Source organism: Carassius gibelio, chromosome A8, assembly GCF_023724105.1.
Source record: "Carassius gibelio isolate Cgi1373 ecotype wild population from Czech Republic chromosome A8, carGib1.2-hapl.c, whole genome shotgun sequence".
NCBI classification, from domain to species: Eukaryota; Metazoa; Chordata; class Actinopteri; order Cypriniformes; family Cyprinidae; genus Carassius; species Carassius gibelio.
Genome location: NC_068378.1, coordinates 18,751,303 through 18,772,119, shown reverse-complemented (window position 1 = coordinate 18,772,119; position 20,817 = coordinate 18,751,303). Strand labels below are relative to the sequence as shown.

Here is a 20,817-nt window from a genome sequence, read left to right as displayed (position 1 = left end):
TCTGAACGCAGGGAGGAGTCACCGCGAAGAACAATCGCGCTCTGTGCGTCGCACCGTTACATTAGCTTTGATCAGCTCGCGCTCAGAGGCCGCCTCGATCACCTGTTGGATATCGGATAGACCCCCCCCCCCCCCCCCCCCCAACAGAGCCGGATGCGCTGTCGTCAACAGTTATGAACACTCAGAGGAAAACGTGACTCCTTTACCTTCAAATAGAAATGAAGAACAGGCGTGAAATAAAAAGTTCTTGTCGGGTTTGGGTCTAAGAGAGGCTCTTTTAATGTAAAAAAAAAAAACGAAAAACAAAAAAACATTGAAGTTGAACGTTGATACTTCATGACTTTTCTTAATCTTTTGAGAACTTATTATAAACACAATTTTAACTTGTTAAACATTTTTAAAAGGGTTCTGTTTTAGGTCTCCAAGACTCCAAATAAAAACATCAATAAATGCAAAGAATATCAACATAGCCTAGGACATACTCCATATATTCCAATAATATTTGTTTTATTTACAACTTAGAAAAACATGTTTTACATTGTATATTACACAACAGTTACATTTCTTTAAAAAAGAAAAAGAAAAAGTTTGTCTACTTAAAAAAAAAGAATTAAAACCTCATCATTTAAAATCAGTCAAATGTTCTTATTAGGTCCAATTAGAGAAAATAATCATTATTGATATTATTGTTATTATTAATTATTATACACTTAAGACATTAGGGGTCTTCGGGGACCCAAACATAAATACATTAAAACAAACTCAACAGAGCATGAGGTAAATTAAGTTCTGACCCTGGCTTTGATGTTTTCCAATTTCAAGATTTTGTGCGATGATAAAACCATTTAATGATATTTGTTCAAGAGAGTTTTCACTGTGCACTGCTCCAAATATATCTCTCAAATGCCTTAACGGGTCCCTAAAGCAATTGAATGCAAAATGTATGAACCAATTTCTTCTAACTGTTTTAGGCATTAGTCACAGCTTTTCAAAGCATTCAGCAGTTACATCCCAAGACATGGGTGAGAAAGTAAGTTACAGTTTCTGTAGAAGAAGCCACGAAGGGAATGCAAATATGAGTGATTTGAGCAGCCCACACAGTTCACCTGTTTGCATAGAAACACACAAGACCCATATTCACACATAAGTGCACGCGTTTTCTTTTAAGCTCACACACACACACACACACACACACACACAAACTTGGCAAGCATAAAGCCATCTAGCGTACAAGCCAGATCAGAGAGCATCATCACTTCAGCAAACTAAATACATTTGTTATAACTCCTTCACCAGAACATCCGTGTCTCCACTCTTTTTTTTCACTCTCTCTCTCTCTTTCTTTCTGTCTCTCTCTTCCTGGATTTCAGCTACAGGCCACGGTGAGTTTTTAATTAGATTATTCTGGCTTTTTTTGACTCTGGCTGCCAAGAACCATCTGTTCTTATCTTGTCCCGGGGCAAATTCACAACTTTTCATGGTCGATCAAAATGTCAGGCATGTAACGTGCAAAGGAGGAGAGATATGTTCAGGGGTCAAATACCGTACAGACACATAACCATTACATTAAATTGAGATTGTAGATATGAAGGTAATTTGAAACATCTTGTTGGCATATATGTATGCATGTTAAGCAACACTTTTGAAGGCTGTCTGAGCAGATGTTGCATGTTGTTAAGAAAGTTCATAACACGGAAAGTCAAGGGTGCAATTTTCAATCTTATCTTGTTGCGTAGTCTACATTTATTTAAATAAATGTTAACGATAAAGCACTGCTAATGCTGGTATCTTTTTCCCAGGGTGAATTATAATCATAAATGATTGTTTAAAGGGATTTTCATTGCGTTTATGGCTGCAAGCTTGTAATTTATGCATAAATAAATTATGCATTTGGACAGTTTATACTTTTTACATTCGTTTTATTTTGCAAATGTGTATGAAAAGTATATAGTATATGCAATCGGAAAGTTAATGTGTCTCTGCAAATATAAAATAGCATCACTAGGACCGCAGAGTAGCACAAAATTCATCTGTGGCTTCAGAGACGAAGATAAAATATGTATTGAACTGTAAAACAGGTGCAGAAGATCTGAAAAGTCTCAGATGCTGTTAACTGGTTTGAACTAAATGTGCAATTATAATTTTTAAGTACAGCACACAATTTTAATTTCAAATTAGTAGGTAAAGAATTTTTAAAGATTAACAGTTAAAAACACATTGTGAGTCCCATTACTTAAATCATTTTGCTCAACTTATCTCATAAAACAGGTGACACTTCTATTAATTCTGCTTCTTTGAAATGAATGTGTACCAGAATTCATTATTTTGTGGTACACTGAATCACAAGTAACTCAAAGGTTTCGGTTCAAGAATCCAGACAGTTTCACTGCTCAAATGCCCGTGAAATTTCAGTGGTCCTTTGAGACCATCTAAATATGGGCACAAAATCATGAAAAGTTGGACAAGAAAAAGAGCGATAGAAAAAAACTAAGTGAGTAGTCACGAAAAGGGCAGGGGTCAAATAGCCTTTTATGTATGGGAAAAAGAAGGTATTTGTTTCCGTCGTAGGCTACTTTGCCTGTTTGAACAGAGCTAGTTTCCATTCAAGACAGCTGAGTTTGGATCTATGGACATAAACACTATGAATAGTTTAGGTATCATTAAGTAGCATAGAACAGATTCTTCAGTTGAGAAAATCTGTACAAAAAAAAAATAATTATGAAACCACTATTGGGGCATTTTAGAGAACTCATACAAATGAGCTGTACCAACTCAGATTTCTTAGCTTGAAATTCATCTCCAAAATGTCCATATACTTCTAAACAACCTTAAAAACGAGCGTATGCCTCAAGGCCTTGATCTTATTTATGTCTTGAATAGTTTTCAAAGATGCTCAATTTCAAAGCTCCTTTTATAGATTAAATAGACAGTGAACCCCCATCTTAGATGGTTGCTTGCTTCTGAACGCATGAGACATTTTGCTCACAATGATAAAATTACCCCTAATACGGAAGAGAAGATGTTTCGATGAGGCTCGGCCGCAATTTCGTCACCCATCTTTCACACCGGAAAATAATGTTTAGACAAACAAATTATTAAATACCATTTCACTTTTCGCATAACATTGATAAATCTATCTTGAAGACACATCTTTGACCACTGAAAATACAAATTTGAACTAGTTGACATAAGTACTGCCTCTACTTCCCCAAAATTAAGTTATAATATATGTATATATATATATATATATTTAAATAATATCCATCTATCCATTCTCAGAACTGGTTATACTCCCTAGGGGAGAAGACTGAAGCCGAATATAAATGTTATATATACACATATATAAGTACATACACACACACACACACACACACACACACACATATAAATTATTTTACAATATCTATACATATGCTAAATTGCAGCAATTTGCATTATTTTAATTATGTAAATTGCTTACATTTCTATGCTAAATTGGGTTATATATATATGAAGTGTTCAGATGCAAAAAAAAGCCTCTAATTGCCATCTGAAATTTGGTTCTCCTATATTTATGTTATTTCACTTTAATGGCATAGAAAAGGATCTATACTTTGCCAATTAAGTAAAAAGTGAAACGACTGAACCTAAACATAAGACCCTGATAAAAATAAAAAAATTTGAAAAAAAATTCAGACAGCACATGAACTCTTCATACACACACACACACACACACACATATGACTATAAATTTATGTGTGTGTGTGTTAATGTGCTATTTATATTATTAAAAAAAGTACAATCAAAGCATCAGTTTTCTAATAACTTATCATTTATTAAATTATTTCTTGATAAATCCTTCGTGTTGTGCTATATTCAGGGGTAACAAATAATAATAGTAAAAAAAGTGCAACATCACACTTACATTAAGTTCCAAATGTAAAATGGAAAGGATCAAATTGCCTCATGAGTCTCACGTTTCCCCTCAGATAATGCACTGTCCCCCAGACCTTTGCTGTGGCCTGTGGTGGTTTAAGACAAGGTTGTGTATATGTGTGGCTGTGGGTCTTTCTCTGTGTTTTCAACCGTTGTCATCCCTGTTAGTGTGGGCAGCTCTGTGTCCAGGAAGCTGTGGTTTAAATCACAGCTGCCTGTGTCTTCCATTGGTTCTCAGTCCATGTGTTGCCACTTCAGGACATGTGCCATTCTGAAGTCACCGTCGGATCATTTGCATAAAACAATGGAATCTGAAGTGTGAGGCATTTTGAGGTGTTTTACGTGCAGTTTTTGCTTTCTGGTGAAAACATGCTTATGTTTCATTATTGACCTCATACTCTCCTACACAGCATTAGCATTCGGTCACTGGAAAATGGTCATAACTACATAAGGAAGTCCCTTACAGATGTTTTTTTTTTTTTTTTCATCTTTGCCTTATTGGCATCTACAAGTACAGAATTTTTATTCATCTTCTTCATTTTCTTCTAGTCCCAGAGATGCATTTCAGCAAAGCATGTGTCTGTTGATGAGCTTAGGAACATTCTTGAAGCATCGGCACCTGCGCAGGGTGGAGGGTTGTCATTTAAGAGGTGGCGGGGGAGGGGAAGGATATGGCTGAATTTCCTGTTGTGGTGAATCGATCCGAGTGCGAGACTTTGCCGGCTGCACAGCACTAAAGCTCCAACCACACCAGCTTTACATGTTGTCTTTTTAACACTATATACCTCTACATACCATTTTTTTTATTAAATAGTGCCATTAAAAACAAAAATGTCTTTGTTGAGGATACAAAAAAAGAGGAAAACTAAGAAAAAGTGGGAGAGATGCTTTCAGATGTGAAAAAAAATACTCCCACATCCCACATCAGCAGAAACACATGCTCACTACAGTTTGCCACATTTAGTTAAAAGTTATCAGTCACTTCAATCTCTCTCACTCTCTCTGTTTTTCTCTCAAACATCATTTTCTAGATCTAGAGAGACTCTTCAACCCCCTTGTTGCCTCCATCATGGCAGACCCTGCCGCAGACCTCCCGTTCTTCTATGGCAGCATCAGCCGCTCGGAGGCCGAGGATAACCTGAAGCTGGCCGGCATGGGAGACGGCCTCTTCCTCCTGCGCCAGTGCCTCCGCAGCTTGGGGGGCTACGTCCTGTCTTTGGTTTGGAACCTGGAGTTCTACCATTACTCGGTTGAAAAACAACTTAATGGCACATTCTGCATCGCAGGTGGGAAGCCTCACTGCGGACCTGCTGAGCTCTGTGAGTACTACAGCAAAGACCCCGACGGGCTCGTGTGCACCTTGAGAAAACCCTGCCTGCGAACGGCTGACACACCAATCAAGACGGGCGTCTTTGACAGCCTGAGGGAAAATATGCTCAGGGAATATGTGCGTCACACTTGGAACCTGGAGGTAAGAGGTTCAAAACGGGTTTGATTCTGATTGACAAGCAAGGTGTTGATTAATATTAGGTAACTGCGTGGCTATGAAATAATTGTAGGTTTGATGACCATGCTACGGTTCCATATCACTTTTTGCCAACCTAATAACTGCAGTTTTGCATGTTTTAAGCAAAATAAAACCATTTGGATAAAAGCATCTGCTAAAAGACTAAATGTAAATGAAAAAAACATTTTATAGTGATCTAAACCTGAAAAATGTTCTGATCTATGCAAATTATACAGTTTTATATGTGCATTAAAGGGATAGGACATCCAAAAATTAGAACCATTTACTATTATTTACCATACTAATACCATAATAATTTTGGTTAACATTGACTTCCAATTTATGGACCAAAAAGACATTTCTGAAAATATAATATGATGAATAAAGAAGAAAGCCTGATTGTGAGTAGATTATGACTTTTTTTTATTTTTTAGGTGGGCTATCCATATAGTTATAGTTTAAATGGAAATATTTAAATTCTTGAACTTTAAAAATGAAAAGTGTAACAAACATTCTTTCATTTACAAGTCATTTTTTAGAATACATGCTTTTAATTTTTAACTAATTTTTTAATTTTTAATTTTAATTAAAAATTGTCTTACGTACACATTAAAGTCTTTTTCCTTTAAATGATCTCGTCATGGCCTATTCCTCTTATTTAAATGTATTTAACATATTTTATGCATTAATTATGAAAAAAAAAATATGAAAATAAAAATAAAATTTTATTGTCAGTCTTCAATGGTAAGGAAATGTTTGATCATTTTTCATGAGAGACCCCGAAAATAGGATATTATGTTCTTTTTTTAGGGGGAGGCCATGGAACAAGCCGTCATTAGCCAGGCCCCACAGCTAGAGAAACTGATTGCCACCACAGCGCATGAGAAAATGCCCTGGTTCCATGGCAAGATCCCTCGCCAGGAGAGTGAGAGACGACTGTATTCAGGATCTCAGCCGGATGGAAAGTTCCTGTGAGTGAAGAGCTTGAGAAATCATCAGTCTAAATTTTTCCTGCAGCGTTAGGGTGGAAAGTCACGATGATACTTGGGCTGCTTTTAGAGGCAAATCTGATTAACATATTGTTTGTATCAGAGATAAAATTGGGTCTTGTGTGATGTAATGAGTAAAATAAATGCAAATCGGATGATTACAAAAAATTATGTTAGCTGTAGATGCGATATTTGCTCACCTACATTCCCTCAGTAGCTTTGTCTGCATCATAAAAATAATATGCAATTCAAAAAGACACACAGCATGATTGGTCAATATTACATATACAGTACTTGTTACTTCAATAACTCAGAAAGCACATGAACAAATATCTGACCTGTTTTGTTTTCCAGAGTCCGAGAGAGAGAAGAATTTGGAACATTCGCGCTGTCAGTGACATACGGAAAAACAGTATACCATTATCAGATTTTACACGACAAATCAGGGAAATACGCAATGCCAGAGGGAACTAAATTTGACACCGTGTGGCAGGTATGCTTTACCTGTCATCTTATATTCTTGAAAATGCTTTATGAAAGACTAAAAAAAGACTGAAGGATAAAAATACCCCTCACACAATGTCGCTAGAATGTAATAGCTTTTGCAATATGAAATTTAACATTTATGTATTTTAATTCATTATATTTAGTTCCATAAAGAGTATGACAAGAAAAGAGTATGTCTATGATATAGATATTTAGGATTTATGTTTTGTGAAGGTTATATAATATAATTATTTGTATTTGTGCATACTGTGGTGTTTGGCACCACAAAAAGTAAATCAATATATAATTTAAATCATTTAAAGTATTGCACAATAAATGTGCATATTAAGTTGTTTCAAAATATTGAAAATGTGTTTTAGTATAACAGCTTGCAGAGCAAACAAAAACATCCAATAGATAATACAACAGTAATATCGAAAATTATTTCTGCATATATAAAGCATTTTTTATTTTTGTAGTTGTCATTGATGTTTTTTTGTAATAATGATATTCCTCTGGAGGGCAGCTGGTTGAATATTTAAAGATGAAGCCTGATGGTCTTGTGACTGTACTGAGAGAACAGTGTATCAACCAAAGTAATGCAGTTTCAGGTATAAACTTTAATGTTAAAAACATTTTATGTAAAAGTTATATATCTTCACCAAAACCACACATTTCTGTATACAAATATGAACAATCAGACTTGAGGATTTACATGGTATGAATACATTAAAATTAATATTTGTGAGTGAAAATGTCTTAAGATCATATTTTTCTTCTCGTTTCTTTTCTTCACTTTTAGCTCTTACGACTGGTCCGGTAAGTCTGGATGACAGAACACATCTATTTTTTAAAGACATTTAATAATATTATGTGTGTGGTTAATCGTAGGGTTCTCTATTTGTGTTTCAGAGGAAGCCTGGAAATAATGGATACACACCGCCGCCTATGGGTAAGTTTATATCGGTACAACATTAGAAAGTTGAAACCATCTAACAGCAGTGAGAAAATAAAATAAAAATAAGCCTAGAATTGTATGTCTGCTTGAAATATGTTTTTTTTTTTTTTTTAAACAGTCCACGCCTCAGTCTCTGTGCTGTTTACGTTATAAATGCATCAAGTTTTGGCTATTACTAAACTCTTGAGTATTGAGAAACCACTGGTTTTGCACAAAGAACAACAAAAATTAATGGCTTGGCTTTACCATAGAGCCGTCCAGTTTGTAGTCCTGAAGAAGAGAATTTGCATTAACCACGTGTTTCTGCTGGAATTTCTATTTCTAACTTTCTATGAGTAAAATAAGCCCGTGGTTAGCATTAGCTATGTTGCTAACACGTTGCTACATACGCACTACAGCAACAACAAAAAAATGTGTTACTTGTTAGCAATAAAAAAACTGAATGTGTTAAATATTTTACAAAAGTTTTCACTTTCAAAAGTTGATCAGCACACTAAAAACATGTATCTAACATCTGCTGTGATGTTCCCCAGTGCCCAAGTGTGCACGTCCATCTTTGCCTATGGATCATGATGCATTCATCAGTCCTTACGATGATCCAAATGAATGCAAGAAGAAGTCACTATTCATCAAGAGAGACAAGCTCATGATCGACGAGGTGGAGCTTGGTTCGGGCAACTTTGGCTGTGTCAAGAAAGGTGTATTCAAAATGGAAAGGTGACTACAAAGAGTGGAAGAATTTGTGTTGTAACATTTTCCTTAAATGAAATACTTCTACATCATAAGCACATGTTTCCTTCTCTTGTGTAGCAAACAGATTGATGTGGCAATTAAAGTTTTGAAGGAAGGTAATGAAAAATCAATAAAGGATGAAATGATGCGAGAGGCCCATATTATGCATCAGCTGAGTGATCCGTTCATTGTGCGCATGATTGGACTCTGTGAAGCTGAAGCGCTCATGTTGGTGATGGAAATGGCCTCCGCTGGCCCACTCAACAAGTTTCTCTCCGGCAAGAAGTGAGCATATCAGAATAAAAATATTTAGAACTTAATCTTTTATTTGTGTCATTAATAATATATAAATGTGTTTCTACATTTGGTCTATATTGTATACTAGAATATGTTTAACAGTCTATATATACTCTATAAAATATATTTTTTGTCACACTTTAGCTGTGATAATAGTGATTTAATAGTGATTTCTGTTCCAACTTGTGTTAAAGTCAGTGTGAAATCTGTCATTTCTAAGCAAATTTTAAATAGAGTCATCATTTAAAACATTGTTCTGACTAAATTAGAAAATTCCCAAGTTGATCAGTATTGCTCCTTTCAGGGACGAGGTCACTATGGACAACATTGTGACGTTAATGCATCAGGTCTCACTGGGGATGAAGTACTTAGAAGGAAAGAACTTTGTGCACAGAGACCTGGCAGCCCGTAATGTACTATTAGTCAACCAGCAATATGCCAAGATCAGTGACTTCGGCCTCTCCAAGGCACTGGGTGCAGACAACAACTATTACAAGGTGGGCTGCTCTCAGGTGTACTGTGAGAGAAACACACTTTTACCACAATTACATTCTAATTAATATAATTTATTGCATTGTGCATCTGTGTAATTTAATGGTAAACACTGCATTGTGGTTATGTATGTGTTTAGGCCCGTACAGGAGGTAGATGGCCTCTGAAGTGGTACGCACCAGAGTGCATTCAATTTCATAAGTTCTCCAGCAAAAGTGATGTTTGGAGCTTTGGTGTTACGATGTGGGAGGCCTTCTCCTACGGAGGAAAGCCTTATAAGGTAAATATTTACACTGTTACAGTACTTAAAACCAACTTCAATAAGTTGCTTGTGTGACTTTTCATCCGTTTGCTTTCCTAATGCAGAAAATGAAAGGTCCAGAGGTAATGAGTTTTATTGAAAGTGGCAATCGTATGGATTGCCCTGCTGGATGTCCTGAGACCATGTATGAACTGATGAAGGAGTGCTGGACATACAAGTAAATATAATGCCATTACGTTTCTTACATTGACATTATAAACTCATAATACTTGTCTGTTTGCTTGTATGTGGATTGGATTGAGGGGCTCAAGGTAATATACATAACCTCTGATTGACATTTGACTCCTGTCTTCTTCAGGCATGAAGAACGGCCAGGTTTTGTCAAAGTAGAGGAGAAGATGAGAAACTTCTATTACTCCATTTCCAAGAAGATTCCAGACTACATGAAAACAGAGAATGGAAAGCCCCCTAAGTGATCATAGGGGCAAATCTATCATGTATTTAGAATTTTTGCATTGCATTGCATTTTGTTGTGTTCCAGGGTTAAAGGAAATGTCTGCAAACTTAATGGATAATGTGCTGGCAGAAAATCGAATCTTTAGCATTATGTCTATCAAACTATTGACCGAGCAATACAAGTCACCTTTTTTTAAATTATTGGCCTGCTATTATCAGTGTTCATAATACTATTTGTGTTCAGTGTCTATTTACTATTTAAATATACCAGGAAGTGCTTTTCTTCCTGCAAGTGTTTCAGTTATTGACATCGGATGTATTTTCTCTATCACCCATTAACACTTTCAATATGAGAGGAATTACTTAAACCTCATGGTCTTGTTTTCTGTTAAATAATTTGATTGTAAGTTTCCTGCAATTTTCAGTATTCCTTTTAACAATATATGTTCGCAAATATTTGAATGAAAATATATTTTGTGACACATTCTGAAGGTTTTTCTTTTACTTGCAATAACCTGTACATGCAATAAAACAATTAATGTTAAACAGATGCACGGGTCTGTCGTATGCATAAACTTTCCACTTGAACATAAAAAGAGTAACATAATTATATATGTTTAATAATTATACAAATATATAGAGAAGACCACAGCCAAAGCCACACTGAAACACATTTAACACAGGTTAAACTGTTCTCAGAATAGGTTTATTTTTATAAATGTCAGACTGAGACAAGATGTCACAATTGTTTTCAGTGTCAAATTTATTATAAATTACTATATCAGCCAAAACAATGATTTTATTTATATTACATTTTACATTTTTGTTATTTATGTTATAATTCAGCTGACAAGCCTATACAATTCTGCATGATGACAGATTGCGTAAACTTACTCCATAAACTGCATTTTTTCTGGTAAATGGCAGTTTATTTTTATTTCTTTTTTCTTTTCTGTTCTTTGAAGTTTTAAGTTCAAGGCATGTGTCTATAAACTTCCTTTCAAAAATAAACCTGTGTAAAAAGTCTGCCAGCCAACCCTCATAATTTTTTTTTCACAGCCCCCAATAAATTGATCTCCGATGCATAAAATGTTTTGATGTTAGCGTGTAACCATAGTGCATACAAATGCACTTCCTTCTTGTTCACGCTTCTCCTCTATTGGACTGGAGAGGCTCCACTGATGTTTCAATAGAGGAAGTGTACTTTGTTCAGCAGGGAGGGGCTTGTGGTTTGCTTAGAAAGTGTGGACTTAATAATTGTTACAATACGAAGGCGATGTTCCTTTTAACTCTATAACAATTGCAAATACAATGTAATTATAATAAACAAGCACCATCTTGAATACCGAACAAAATAGAGGACGGTGTAAAAAGGCGGTTCACATCAAAGCGGAACAAGAAAGGCGCTCGCTCGGTAAGTTTGCTTCAACTTCACTGTAAACATTTGCTTAAAAACATCGTCATTTTATGCGTTCTGGGTATACAGTTGTCGATTTTACAAAGGTTATTTTTTTGTCGCACCTGTGTGTTTTCATGAAAGTTAAATTCGTGTGAATATTCGTGTCCTCGTCACGCCATTAAAAAGACATCGTCATACGGAATTACTGTGTAGACAGAAGAGAGCAACATATTTCACTTTTGATGTATGCTACTGACATTCATTTATTTACAAACATGTACAGATTTACATGTTTACAATATAGAAATATGTAAATAAAAAAAAATATATAACTTAAAAATAAGTATTACAATTATTTAAAAGTTCTAATTTTAAATGCATAGGCCTACTTTTGAAAAAGATGTTATAAATATGTGTTATAAATAAACATACTTTAACTTTTATAGAAGTTAGTGGAATCCCCCTGCCCTGGCCATTAAATGCCACCCATGATGTCCAACAGGAAATTACTCAGTAATTCCCCTAATATTCTAAATATGCTAAGTCTGTATACAACCTGTTCAGTGGCCGACTTTTCTTTAAAGTGCAGATATGATATATTGTTTGTTCAGTTGGTTAAACTGAGAAATTCTTAAAAATTAAAATAGTCAAAATGCTGTTTCTTGCTACTTGTGCCATTCTGTCACTTAATGTTGAGGCACAGCCGATTGGAATTAATCCTTGAGTTTGAGAAAATCCTTGTGCAATAATAAAAATGTGGGTCCCAAAATATGAAGTTATTTCAGTGTCACAGCGAGAAGAAAATCTGACACTCTCAAGCACTCTTTTAATGTTTTGTCTACTAGGGTTCCCATCTGTAAACCTGGAAATATTAGAGAAAGTCCGGGAGAAGTCATGGAAATTAATAAAATCTTCTTTTAGTTTAGTCTTGCTCAGCACTAAATAATATAAACATAAAATATTTGCTAGAAACTGCTCTTAATGTGTGTGCTATTTTATAAAATGATGTTCTGCTCTTATGTAATCAAACCCTTATTCAAAAGGACTTGGAACCCTGGAGGAGACTAAGTTTGACCTAGTTTTATTTTCTTTCCCTTTTTCTCATTCAGCATCCGTCCTTCCTCCATCGGTGATACTGAAAAGCCTCCACACAATATTGTCCTTGTTTATCCATCCTTTAATTTCTCATTTCAGGCATCCTTGCTATCAAAAGGCTCATTCTAGACACATTACACAACAACCCTGTCCCCCAGCAACCATGTCCACAGCCCTAAAACAAGTCTTCAACAAGGACAGGACATTCCGGCCCAAGCGCAAGTTTGAGCCTGGAACGCAGCGCTTTGAGCTGCACAAGAAAGCACAGGCGTCCCTGAATGCCGGCCTGGACCTGAAGCAGGCGGTGCAGCTGCCGCATGGTGAAGACCTCAATGATTGGGTGGCCGTTCACGTGGTGGACTTCTTTAACCGCATCAACCTCATCTACGGCACCATCAGCGACTCCTGCACAGACCAGACCTGCCCCGTTATGTCAGGCGGGCCTAAGTACGAGTACCGCTGGCAGGATGAACAAAAGTATAAGAAGCCCACCGCTGTCTCAGCACCCAAATACATGAGCCTGCTAATGGACTGGATTGAGGTCCAGATCAACAATGAGCACATCTTCCCCACTAATGTTGGTAAGGACCAAATGACCCGAACAAAACATTGTTTTGCACCAAAATTTCCTTAAATTGTTGGATATGTAAAGTTGTTTTAAACCCAATTTCTTTTCATACAAGACTATTGACAGTTTCCTTCAAGTTTACTGTAAATTACAGTTTACTTCACTGTAGATGTAGGGTTTAAGTTTGTTTGCTTTCAGAAAGGTTCTTTGGTAAAAACCAAAATGGTTATTCTATTACATTGCCTCAACAGCCCCAACTTCATTTTTAAGACTGTAGTAAGGAGTGTAATAAAAGAAATTAGCAGTGACTTAAAATAAATTAATTATATTGGTCAGACAGCAAAATACCAGTTTAATCCAAGATTTTTTTCTCATAACTAACTTTTTGGAGTTATTTGAGCACTTTTAACCAATTGATTCAAAGGAGTTTAGTGAACATACAGTATAAAATCAGTCTTTTTTTTAGTATGTCGATTGTTTTATCATTTAAAACCTAACAAACTGGCATATAATTCTTTAAAATGAATGCTACTTCATTGCATCTTTTCCAATGCAGTGACATTCAGACATTCAAAGGTAATCAAAAGTGTGGCTTAAATGTCCAAATACTGTACCTTTTGTTCTCTATTTAGTCCATCAAACTTAAACCTCTGTAGGTCATCAGAATGTGCTATGCAGACATTTAAAGAAATCATATAGGTCACCATATAAAAAGTAATCGGTTGACTAGGGTGACCAAATGTGCCATTTTCCCAGGACACGTCCAGGCCAGGATTTCTATATTGTCTAAAATATCCACGCTTTGGCTTTGTTTCCACTGCTCAGACCAATTGTTGTATGACGCAGTACCTGATGGTATGCTCAGTGCTGCTTCGAGTTGAACACGTTGATATGTACACGTATTTGCATCGCTTTGACCGTTCTCTGTGGATCCCACCTTCTAATGCACCACGATTGGTCGGCTACGTACAATGTATGCATTGTATTGATCAAACGATCATTAGCTTCATTAAGTATGAAAACAGGAACCCAAAGCCAAATCCTGGATGTTTTAGACATTATAGAAATCCTGGCCAGGACGTGAAAATGCCACGTTTGGTTACCCTACTGTTGACCATTTGCAGCATCATTTAAGATTAACTATGAATCAAGATAGAGATAATAAATTATGCAGACAACTTTGGGGTGGTCAAGTGTAGTTTTTGACTTCCCAGGCTTTATCTCATTATCCTCAACCTGTCATTGGACATCTGTGCTGCATATCAATTTGGTACATACAATTTACATTGGGATACAAATAGACCAAGTCTGCAAACGGAACAGTTCTTAGAATGCAATCAGACAGTCTCAGAATATGCCATGTATAAGGACATGGTTGTCTGTATCCAGGCCAGATCATGGGACTCTATTAATAATCCGCACTGAGGAAATATGATTCTGCGATGTATAATCCATCGCATCGCAGCACGTGTCTGAGATGAGCAACTTGTGATGTGAGGACATGTGGATGAGAAAAGAGATACCATCGTTTACACTACTCCGGTGTCTTCCACGTTCGAAAATGGAGACTTTGGAAAATGCTGTTGACCCCATTTTAGTTTGAAAACTCCTGGGTTGCATTTTAGTGTAAACGGACCAAAACAGAGACTTTCCAAAACTTTGGTGTGGCGGCCCACGTGATCTCTGCATATCATTGACTACCGTGTTACCGTATCGTGAATAGCAATCATGCTCTTTTTTGAACCTGCCAGTGACTAGCAACCGACCTCTGATTTACACTTTTACGCGCCTGCCCAGTGTGCATGAATGGTCATGTGAGATGCGTTTTCAGTTATGTAGTGTAGACAGAGATCATTTCTGAAACGCCAGTGATAACGCAGATCATTTTAACTCTAAAACGCTGTTTTAAAACGAAAACGCACTAGTGTAAACAAATGGGGCCTGAGAATATCCAATGTATAAGGACACGGTTGTCTTCATCCAGGCCAGATCACGGGGCTCTATTAATAAACCGCACTGAGGAAATATGATTCTGCAATGTATATTGTAGCACGTGCCTCAGATGAGCAACTTATGAAGTGAGGACATGCGAATGAGAAAAGACATAGGCCTAACGTTACCATCCAGAGATAGGAGGCATTTGTTTACTATGGTGATATCAGCAGGCTCAGCTTGTCATCTCAGTTCTACCTTTAATCTACAAATAACTAGTTTGATGTTCTTTCAAATGTTAGGACCTGATATGGATGTAAAATCACAATGAGAAATTATAGCTGCAAGCAGTACTGAAAGTCCCTCACACCAGGGGCCACTTCCACCCAGTGGCTTTAGGAAAACAGCAAACAGTGGACAATATTCATTTAAAGTGGTGAATATAGGAGGAATATGTCAAAGTCATTTTTATAAAACGAATAGTTCCAGTCCTTGATTCTGATTGGTTGAGGCGCATTCGAAGCTGTTGTAAATTACACTACGAACATACACCTTTGTTTACTTCTGTGTGTTGCTCGGCAACCACTTTGTTGAAACCACAACTGTTTCAGAGGAACTACATTGTTTGGTGGAAGAATACAGTTTTTATTTATATCATTACACTTTATTTGCTCGGTTTTATTCTGTGAAACCTTACTATGTATATGGACCAACCACTAGCGGCTCCAGGATTTTTATTGTAGGTGGGCCTCCAGAAAACTCAAAAGCTTTCCTCGGACTGCTTATTGGATAAACCGCTAGAATGAAAATCACTCACTAATCATAGGCCTGGGCCAAAATGGGTGGGCCCGGACCTAAAAGTTAAGTTTGTGTAAAACAAGTCATTTCCTTTTGCGTGGAAAAGCATCAGACTTTAACAGGCCATCACGAACACACCCTTTAACAAAAAATTAGCATGGCAAAAGCCTTATGATTCCACTATCCAAATCTGAAGATGATCCGATTAAAACTGTAGGAGGAGTTTGTTAAAATAGAGGCCTGAAAATAGAAAAAACTACACAAAATAATAGCGGAAACAATGGCTGCGTGCATGTGCCTGCATATGATTAAAAAAATTGTGTTTTAGTTCTCACTCTTTTTACTGTTTTCGCATTGAAACTTGCAGGTTATTCATTTTTTTATATGGTGTTTCTTTCTTAGGTACGCCCTTCCCTAAGACCTTCATGCAGGTTGCAAAGAAGATCTTGTCTCGTTTGTTCCGAGTCTTTGTCCATGTGTACATCCACCATTTCGACCGCGTGAGCCAGATGGGAGCAGAGGCCCACGTGAACACCTGTTACAAACATTTCTATAACTTTGTTACTGAATTCAACCTCATAGACCACAAAGAGCTGGAACCTCTGGTAAGTGTATGTGTTAAATATAGCAATATGCAAAAAAAAAAATTACATATGTGCAGTAAAATGCTACGGAAAACATTGTTATTATTTTATAACTATAGTATTTATATGTGCATGCGTCTCTGTGTGTGTGTGTGGATTTAGAAACATATCAAGAGTGATTTTCCATAACCTAATGAAGGCAGATAGCGAGAAACAAAGAGCGACTGATACAGAAACAAGCGCTAATGCGTCATGTCATGATTGGTATTTAACAAGGCCATTTTATAATGGCTTTGCTAATTGGTAGGGTCACACTAGGACAGGATGAGTCAGCGGGTTTGATATTCCAGCCTCTTTATCATTTTCTCACAGGCTCTTAATGAGCGTCTGAGCTCCTAGTGCAGAAAAACCCTTCATCTATAGTTCATTATCTCAGTAGTCACAGTTGAATTGGTTCCGTGGCATCAGATGTCACCCCAGGTCCTGTTACTGACATCAGGAGCTTGTGGCTGTTTGCATAGTGTTTCCAAAAGTTTTGCATCTGTAAAGTGTATATATAAACACAGGGAATAGGATCAGCATTTATTTCACATTTTATATCATTAATATTTCCTTTCATAAATGAAAAAGAAAATAAATGATTATCATTTTAGAGGCAGCCAAGTTGTTTTTATTCAAAACAAAGTAATGGTTTATGTCATACTGATGCAGTGTTTATTTCTCTTAACAGAAAGAGATGACATCACGGATGTGCCACTGAAAAAGAGAGCGGACCTTTACATTTCAGACAGATCAGAACCATGCAAATTTACAATTTCAAAGCAGATGAAACAGAAACCAAACTTTATTTTTTATACACTTTAATGTACTGTAATATTCTGTGTAGAGGGAGAGACATGTACATCTCTCCGTATTCTCATGTGTAGGCATATGCAGAGTATTTTTTATTAGAAATCAGTATTATCAGTTATTTTTGTTTCAAAATTGTTCTGAATAATTTCTTTTGTTCTGTTGAGCTGTTATAATCTTTAATTTACAGATTATATTTGACTATTTATGTCTGCGGTTGAGATATTAAACCCACTTCCTCATGTCTGTATGTCATCAGTTCTGTTCTCAGTTACTGGTTGTGTTTGCATCATCACTAATTCTCACTAAAAACTTGATGAAGCGGTAGGACTTAATGTCTGACTACTATAAAAGTTTAAGATATCATTCAGTACATCATCCCTGGAATTTTATTTAATAACCTCATAGTCATGTGGTTTTTTCTGCTTTTGTTTTAATCTTTTCTGTTTCTAAAATGAAAGACAATCCTGTTTCTCCAGCTCTTCTGGTTTTGTCTCAGTCTTATTTTCTCAGCCTTCTCACGATTTTCACAATTAAATTAGATTGCAGGGCCGACACAAGCCAGCTGTTTCATAAACACTTTTGTTTCTGTCCACTAGATGGCGATAAAGGCATTTCCAGCACACCTGTATAATAAAATGTTGCATTACCTTAAGTCCTGATCACTAATTTTATTTTACTAATTTTCAACTATGTCTACGGTTTGGTTATTCAATGGGTTTTCCTTTTTGGACAAGGCTCTTTTATAATTGTTCTTTCTTTAGCGTTTCAACTACGACTAATCGGCCAGACTGTAAGTTTATAGTTATCTTATTGCTCTGTTGTCTACTATCCTGCATGCTGAATAAGTGCTGAGTTGCACGTTTAGAGGAAATAATTATTCAGCCCCAGTTTGTCTGGATGATGAAGTCGTTAACTGTGAATCGCGCTCTGCCCTTGATTTCAACACCACCTCTTCAGTCTGCCCCCAATTCCAGATTTTTCCAGTAGTCTCTGCATCATAATGAGAGGGCGTGTTTGCAACACTGACGTTGAACGCTGTAACAAGGTTATGCTAGTTTATGTGCTCAAATAAATGTGCTCGTTAAAGCGCATTTATAAACCTAGTTGAGATTCATGCCAATTAAAAAGTTTATATTCACTTCAAGTGTTTTCATGCAAAAATGTAACAAATACTCTTAATGAAACTATGCTTACAACTGCTCTAAAAAATAAGTTCAACTAAAATATATTGTTTCAACGAATGTATTAATACTACATGCTTATGCATCGTTTAATAAATATTAATATATAATAATAATAATGTAATTTAATATAGCCTACTTAATTTTTATTAGGGAAAAACACACCCAACAGAAGATACACTGAAAAATTATTTGGCCAGTTGCCTTTGCATGTGTACATCTTAATTTTTTTGGGGGAAAGCACAGTTTTGCCTGCATATTGGTTCAGTTCAGTGATTATATCAAATGGCAATATATGCACTATTTTATATATATATATATATATATGTCTTATATATATCATCTACTGCCATCACACTGTATGTACCATAGGTTACATTAATTAATGTCCATAGAGGAATCAATGCGCGAGTGTGATTGCCTGATTCAAAGAACCGACTCAGTATTCAAGTATTCTGTTTATTGTTCTGTAAACCAGCTTCGCTACATGAACACATAGAAGGGCTACATAAAAAGTGTTTACATAATATATGCTTCCAACTGCAAATGTTGTATATGCGCATTCATACACACAATAAATGTATTAATCTCAAAATATAGTCGTTGGAAAGGGTTACGAAGTAGTGAGTTGCATCAGATCTAGCTTTTCTGCTCCGTCACATTCCCTCGGCACTGATCAACAACTCCGCGCCATAACAGGCGTTTTCTTTCACTTTCAGCAACAAAACGCCTGGCCGACCGTCTGTTACGTGTTATTATCTGGATATTGTCGTGTTCTTTAGGAATGTACCAGAACTGGAATGAAGCAGAAACTGCACGTCAGTGGGCGGAGCTTTGGCCTCACGCTCCAGCAGTGGTGGGGTGGGTACGTGCAGGACGAGGTGGTGAAAAACGCGCTCGCGCTGTAATGTTAATCAAGCGTTGGTGCCGTCAGGCTGATTCAATGCGGCTAAATGTTGCATAAGGCTGTCTATCTTGGGATTCGAATATGCAATTTTATAATGTTAACTAGACTGCTGATACCCAGGGACTCTAAAACACTCTGAAACTAAAATAAATAGTTCAATAAATGCATTCAGTTTAATAATATTGCGAGGAAGGAACGAACAAACGAGTTTTATGATATGAATATCCTTAGAAAAGTGTACACATCATATTTAGACATATCTTAGGACATTTCGTACATACCTAGAGATGTATATAAACATATCTAATTATTTCAGTGTGTGATCCTGTGCTTAACTTTTTTTTTGCTCGCGCATTTACGTCGCTGTTTTGTTCTTTTGTAAACTCCGACTATTCAGACTCTCACAGGCATGCAAATATTTTTCCATTTGTTCCACTAGTATTTACATTTTCGGGGTTTATTGTTTGGGGCCTGGAGGATTTCCAGTTTCTAAACTGATAAAAGCAAGCTTACGCAATAGAAGCCCAGGACACATTGCTTAATCAGAAAAATATTTCAGGGGTCGACAAAATTCTTCGTTTAAGAGGAAAGAAGAAGTGCATGCTTCCCTCCACAGTTGCTCTTTTTCTACAAAACCTTTCAACTTTATTAGTTTCATTGATAATTTTTTATAGCGAGACCTTATGTATACATAGTCTGTGCACCCAAGCAATAAATGTAATCCACAATCTCAGGTTGAGCGGATAGGATCACATTCAGGTGTATTCTGCTGTCAGTGCCTGATGTGTCTGATGACAGTCTCCTCATAAGTTGCTCATGCTTTCCTGCCACATGGATTTTGAATCCAGGAAAGGTTTTGGCGCCACAGCAGAAGTGTAAATAAATCTTTGTCATGTGTGTATGTACTAGCTGACTCCTCAGAAACCTACACGCCCTTGATGTAACAGAAGAGGACTACAGAATTCCCAAAGAGATCAGTCCAAGCACACATACAAACTTGTCTGTCTTTTTCTCCCTCTCCAAATACACACACACTCTCACACTCCACTTTCATCACACACTCACCTAACACCAGACACCTCGCTTTCTCATTTTTCATTTTCTCCACTTTCCTCACTTTTCCTCCTCCCAAACAATTCACACATATCTGACCTCATAACCCTGGACCACAAAACCAGTTTTGAGATTTATACGTCATCTAAAGGCTGAATAAAAAAGCTTTGGTTTTGTGGTCCAGGGACAGGGTCACATATTTTCTTGCACATACAAATACAGATTAGTTCTCTTAAACAGAACAACCAGACATTACTCTTCCTAACACACCAGAACCTCACCAATCAGATCTCATCCTCTTTGGGATGTACATGTGCACACTGCTGTTTTTTGACTCTGTTATGCATGTACCCA

At 36.6% G+C, this 20,817-nt stretch overlaps 2 protein-coding genes across 3 annotated transcripts; both read left to right on the top strand.

Annotated features, from left to right (window-relative positions):
* Nucleotides 1–1,213: 1,213 nt before the first annotated feature.
* LOC128018756 (tyrosine-protein kinase ZAP-70-like) lies at nucleotides 1,214–10,644 on the top strand. Its single transcript, XM_052604499.1, has 13 exons — nucleotides 1,214–1,382; nucleotides 4,947–5,386; nucleotides 6,233–6,393; nucleotides 6,766–6,904; nucleotides 7,424–7,508; nucleotides 7,700–7,716; nucleotides 7,810–7,849; nucleotides 8,389–8,572; nucleotides 8,666–8,872; nucleotides 9,189–9,381; nucleotides 9,516–9,656; nucleotides 9,743–9,855; nucleotides 9,997–10,644. Exons 2-13 carry the CDS (start codon nucleotides 4,985–4,987, stop codon nucleotides 10,112–10,114), a joined length of 1,800 nt encoding a protein of 599 aa, XP_052460459.1. The 5' UTR covers nucleotides 1,214–1,382; nucleotides 4,947–4,984; the 3' UTR covers nucleotides 10,115–10,644.
* A 638-nt stretch (nucleotides 10,645–11,282) lies between these two features.
* Nucleotides 11,283–17,797, top strand: LOC128018757 (MOB kinase activator 3A). Of its 2 annotated transcripts, none has more exons than XM_052604501.1 (4): nucleotides 11,283–11,508; nucleotides 12,603–13,169; nucleotides 16,289–16,491; nucleotides 17,201–17,797. In XM_052604501.1, the coding sequence occupies exons 2-4, from the start codon at nucleotides 12,752–12,754 to the stop codon at nucleotides 17,228–17,230; spliced, it is 651 nt and encodes a 216-aa protein (XP_052460461.1). In that variant the 5' UTR covers nucleotides 11,283–11,508; nucleotides 12,603–12,751; the 3' UTR covers nucleotides 17,231–17,797. The 2 variants fall into 2 exon arrangements, with proteins under 2 accessions (XP_052460461.1, XP_052460460.1); XM_052604500.1 differs by having other exon boundaries at nucleotides 11,284–11,508; nucleotides 12,688–13,169.
* The last annotated feature ends 3,020 nt before the right edge of the window (nucleotides 17,798–20,817 follow it).

Coding starts and splice junctions, on each gene's coding strand:
- LOC128018756 (XM_052604499.1), top strand. CDS start 4,985: ATGGCAGACCCTGCCGCAGACCTCCCGTTCTTCTATGGCAGCATCAGC. Junction 6,905..7,423: donor AATTTGACACCGTGTGGCAG/GTATGCTTTACC, acceptor TCTGGAGGGCAG/CTGGTTGAATATTTAAAGAT. Junction 9,657..9,742: donor ACGGAGGAAAGCCTTATAAG/GTAAATATTTAC, acceptor TTCCTAATGCAG/AAAATGAAAGGTCCAGAGGT.
- LOC128018757 (XM_052604501.1), top strand. CDS start 12,752: ATGTCCACAGCCCTAAAACAAGTCTTCAACAAGGACAGGACATTCCGG. Junction 13,170..16,288: donor CATCTTCCCCACTAATGTTG/GTAAGGACCAAA, acceptor TTTCTTTCTTAG/GTACGCCCTTCCCTAAGACC. Junction 16,492..17,200: donor ACAAAGAGCTGGAACCTCTG/GTAAGTGTATGT, acceptor TTCTCTTAACAG/AAAGAGATGACATCACGGAT.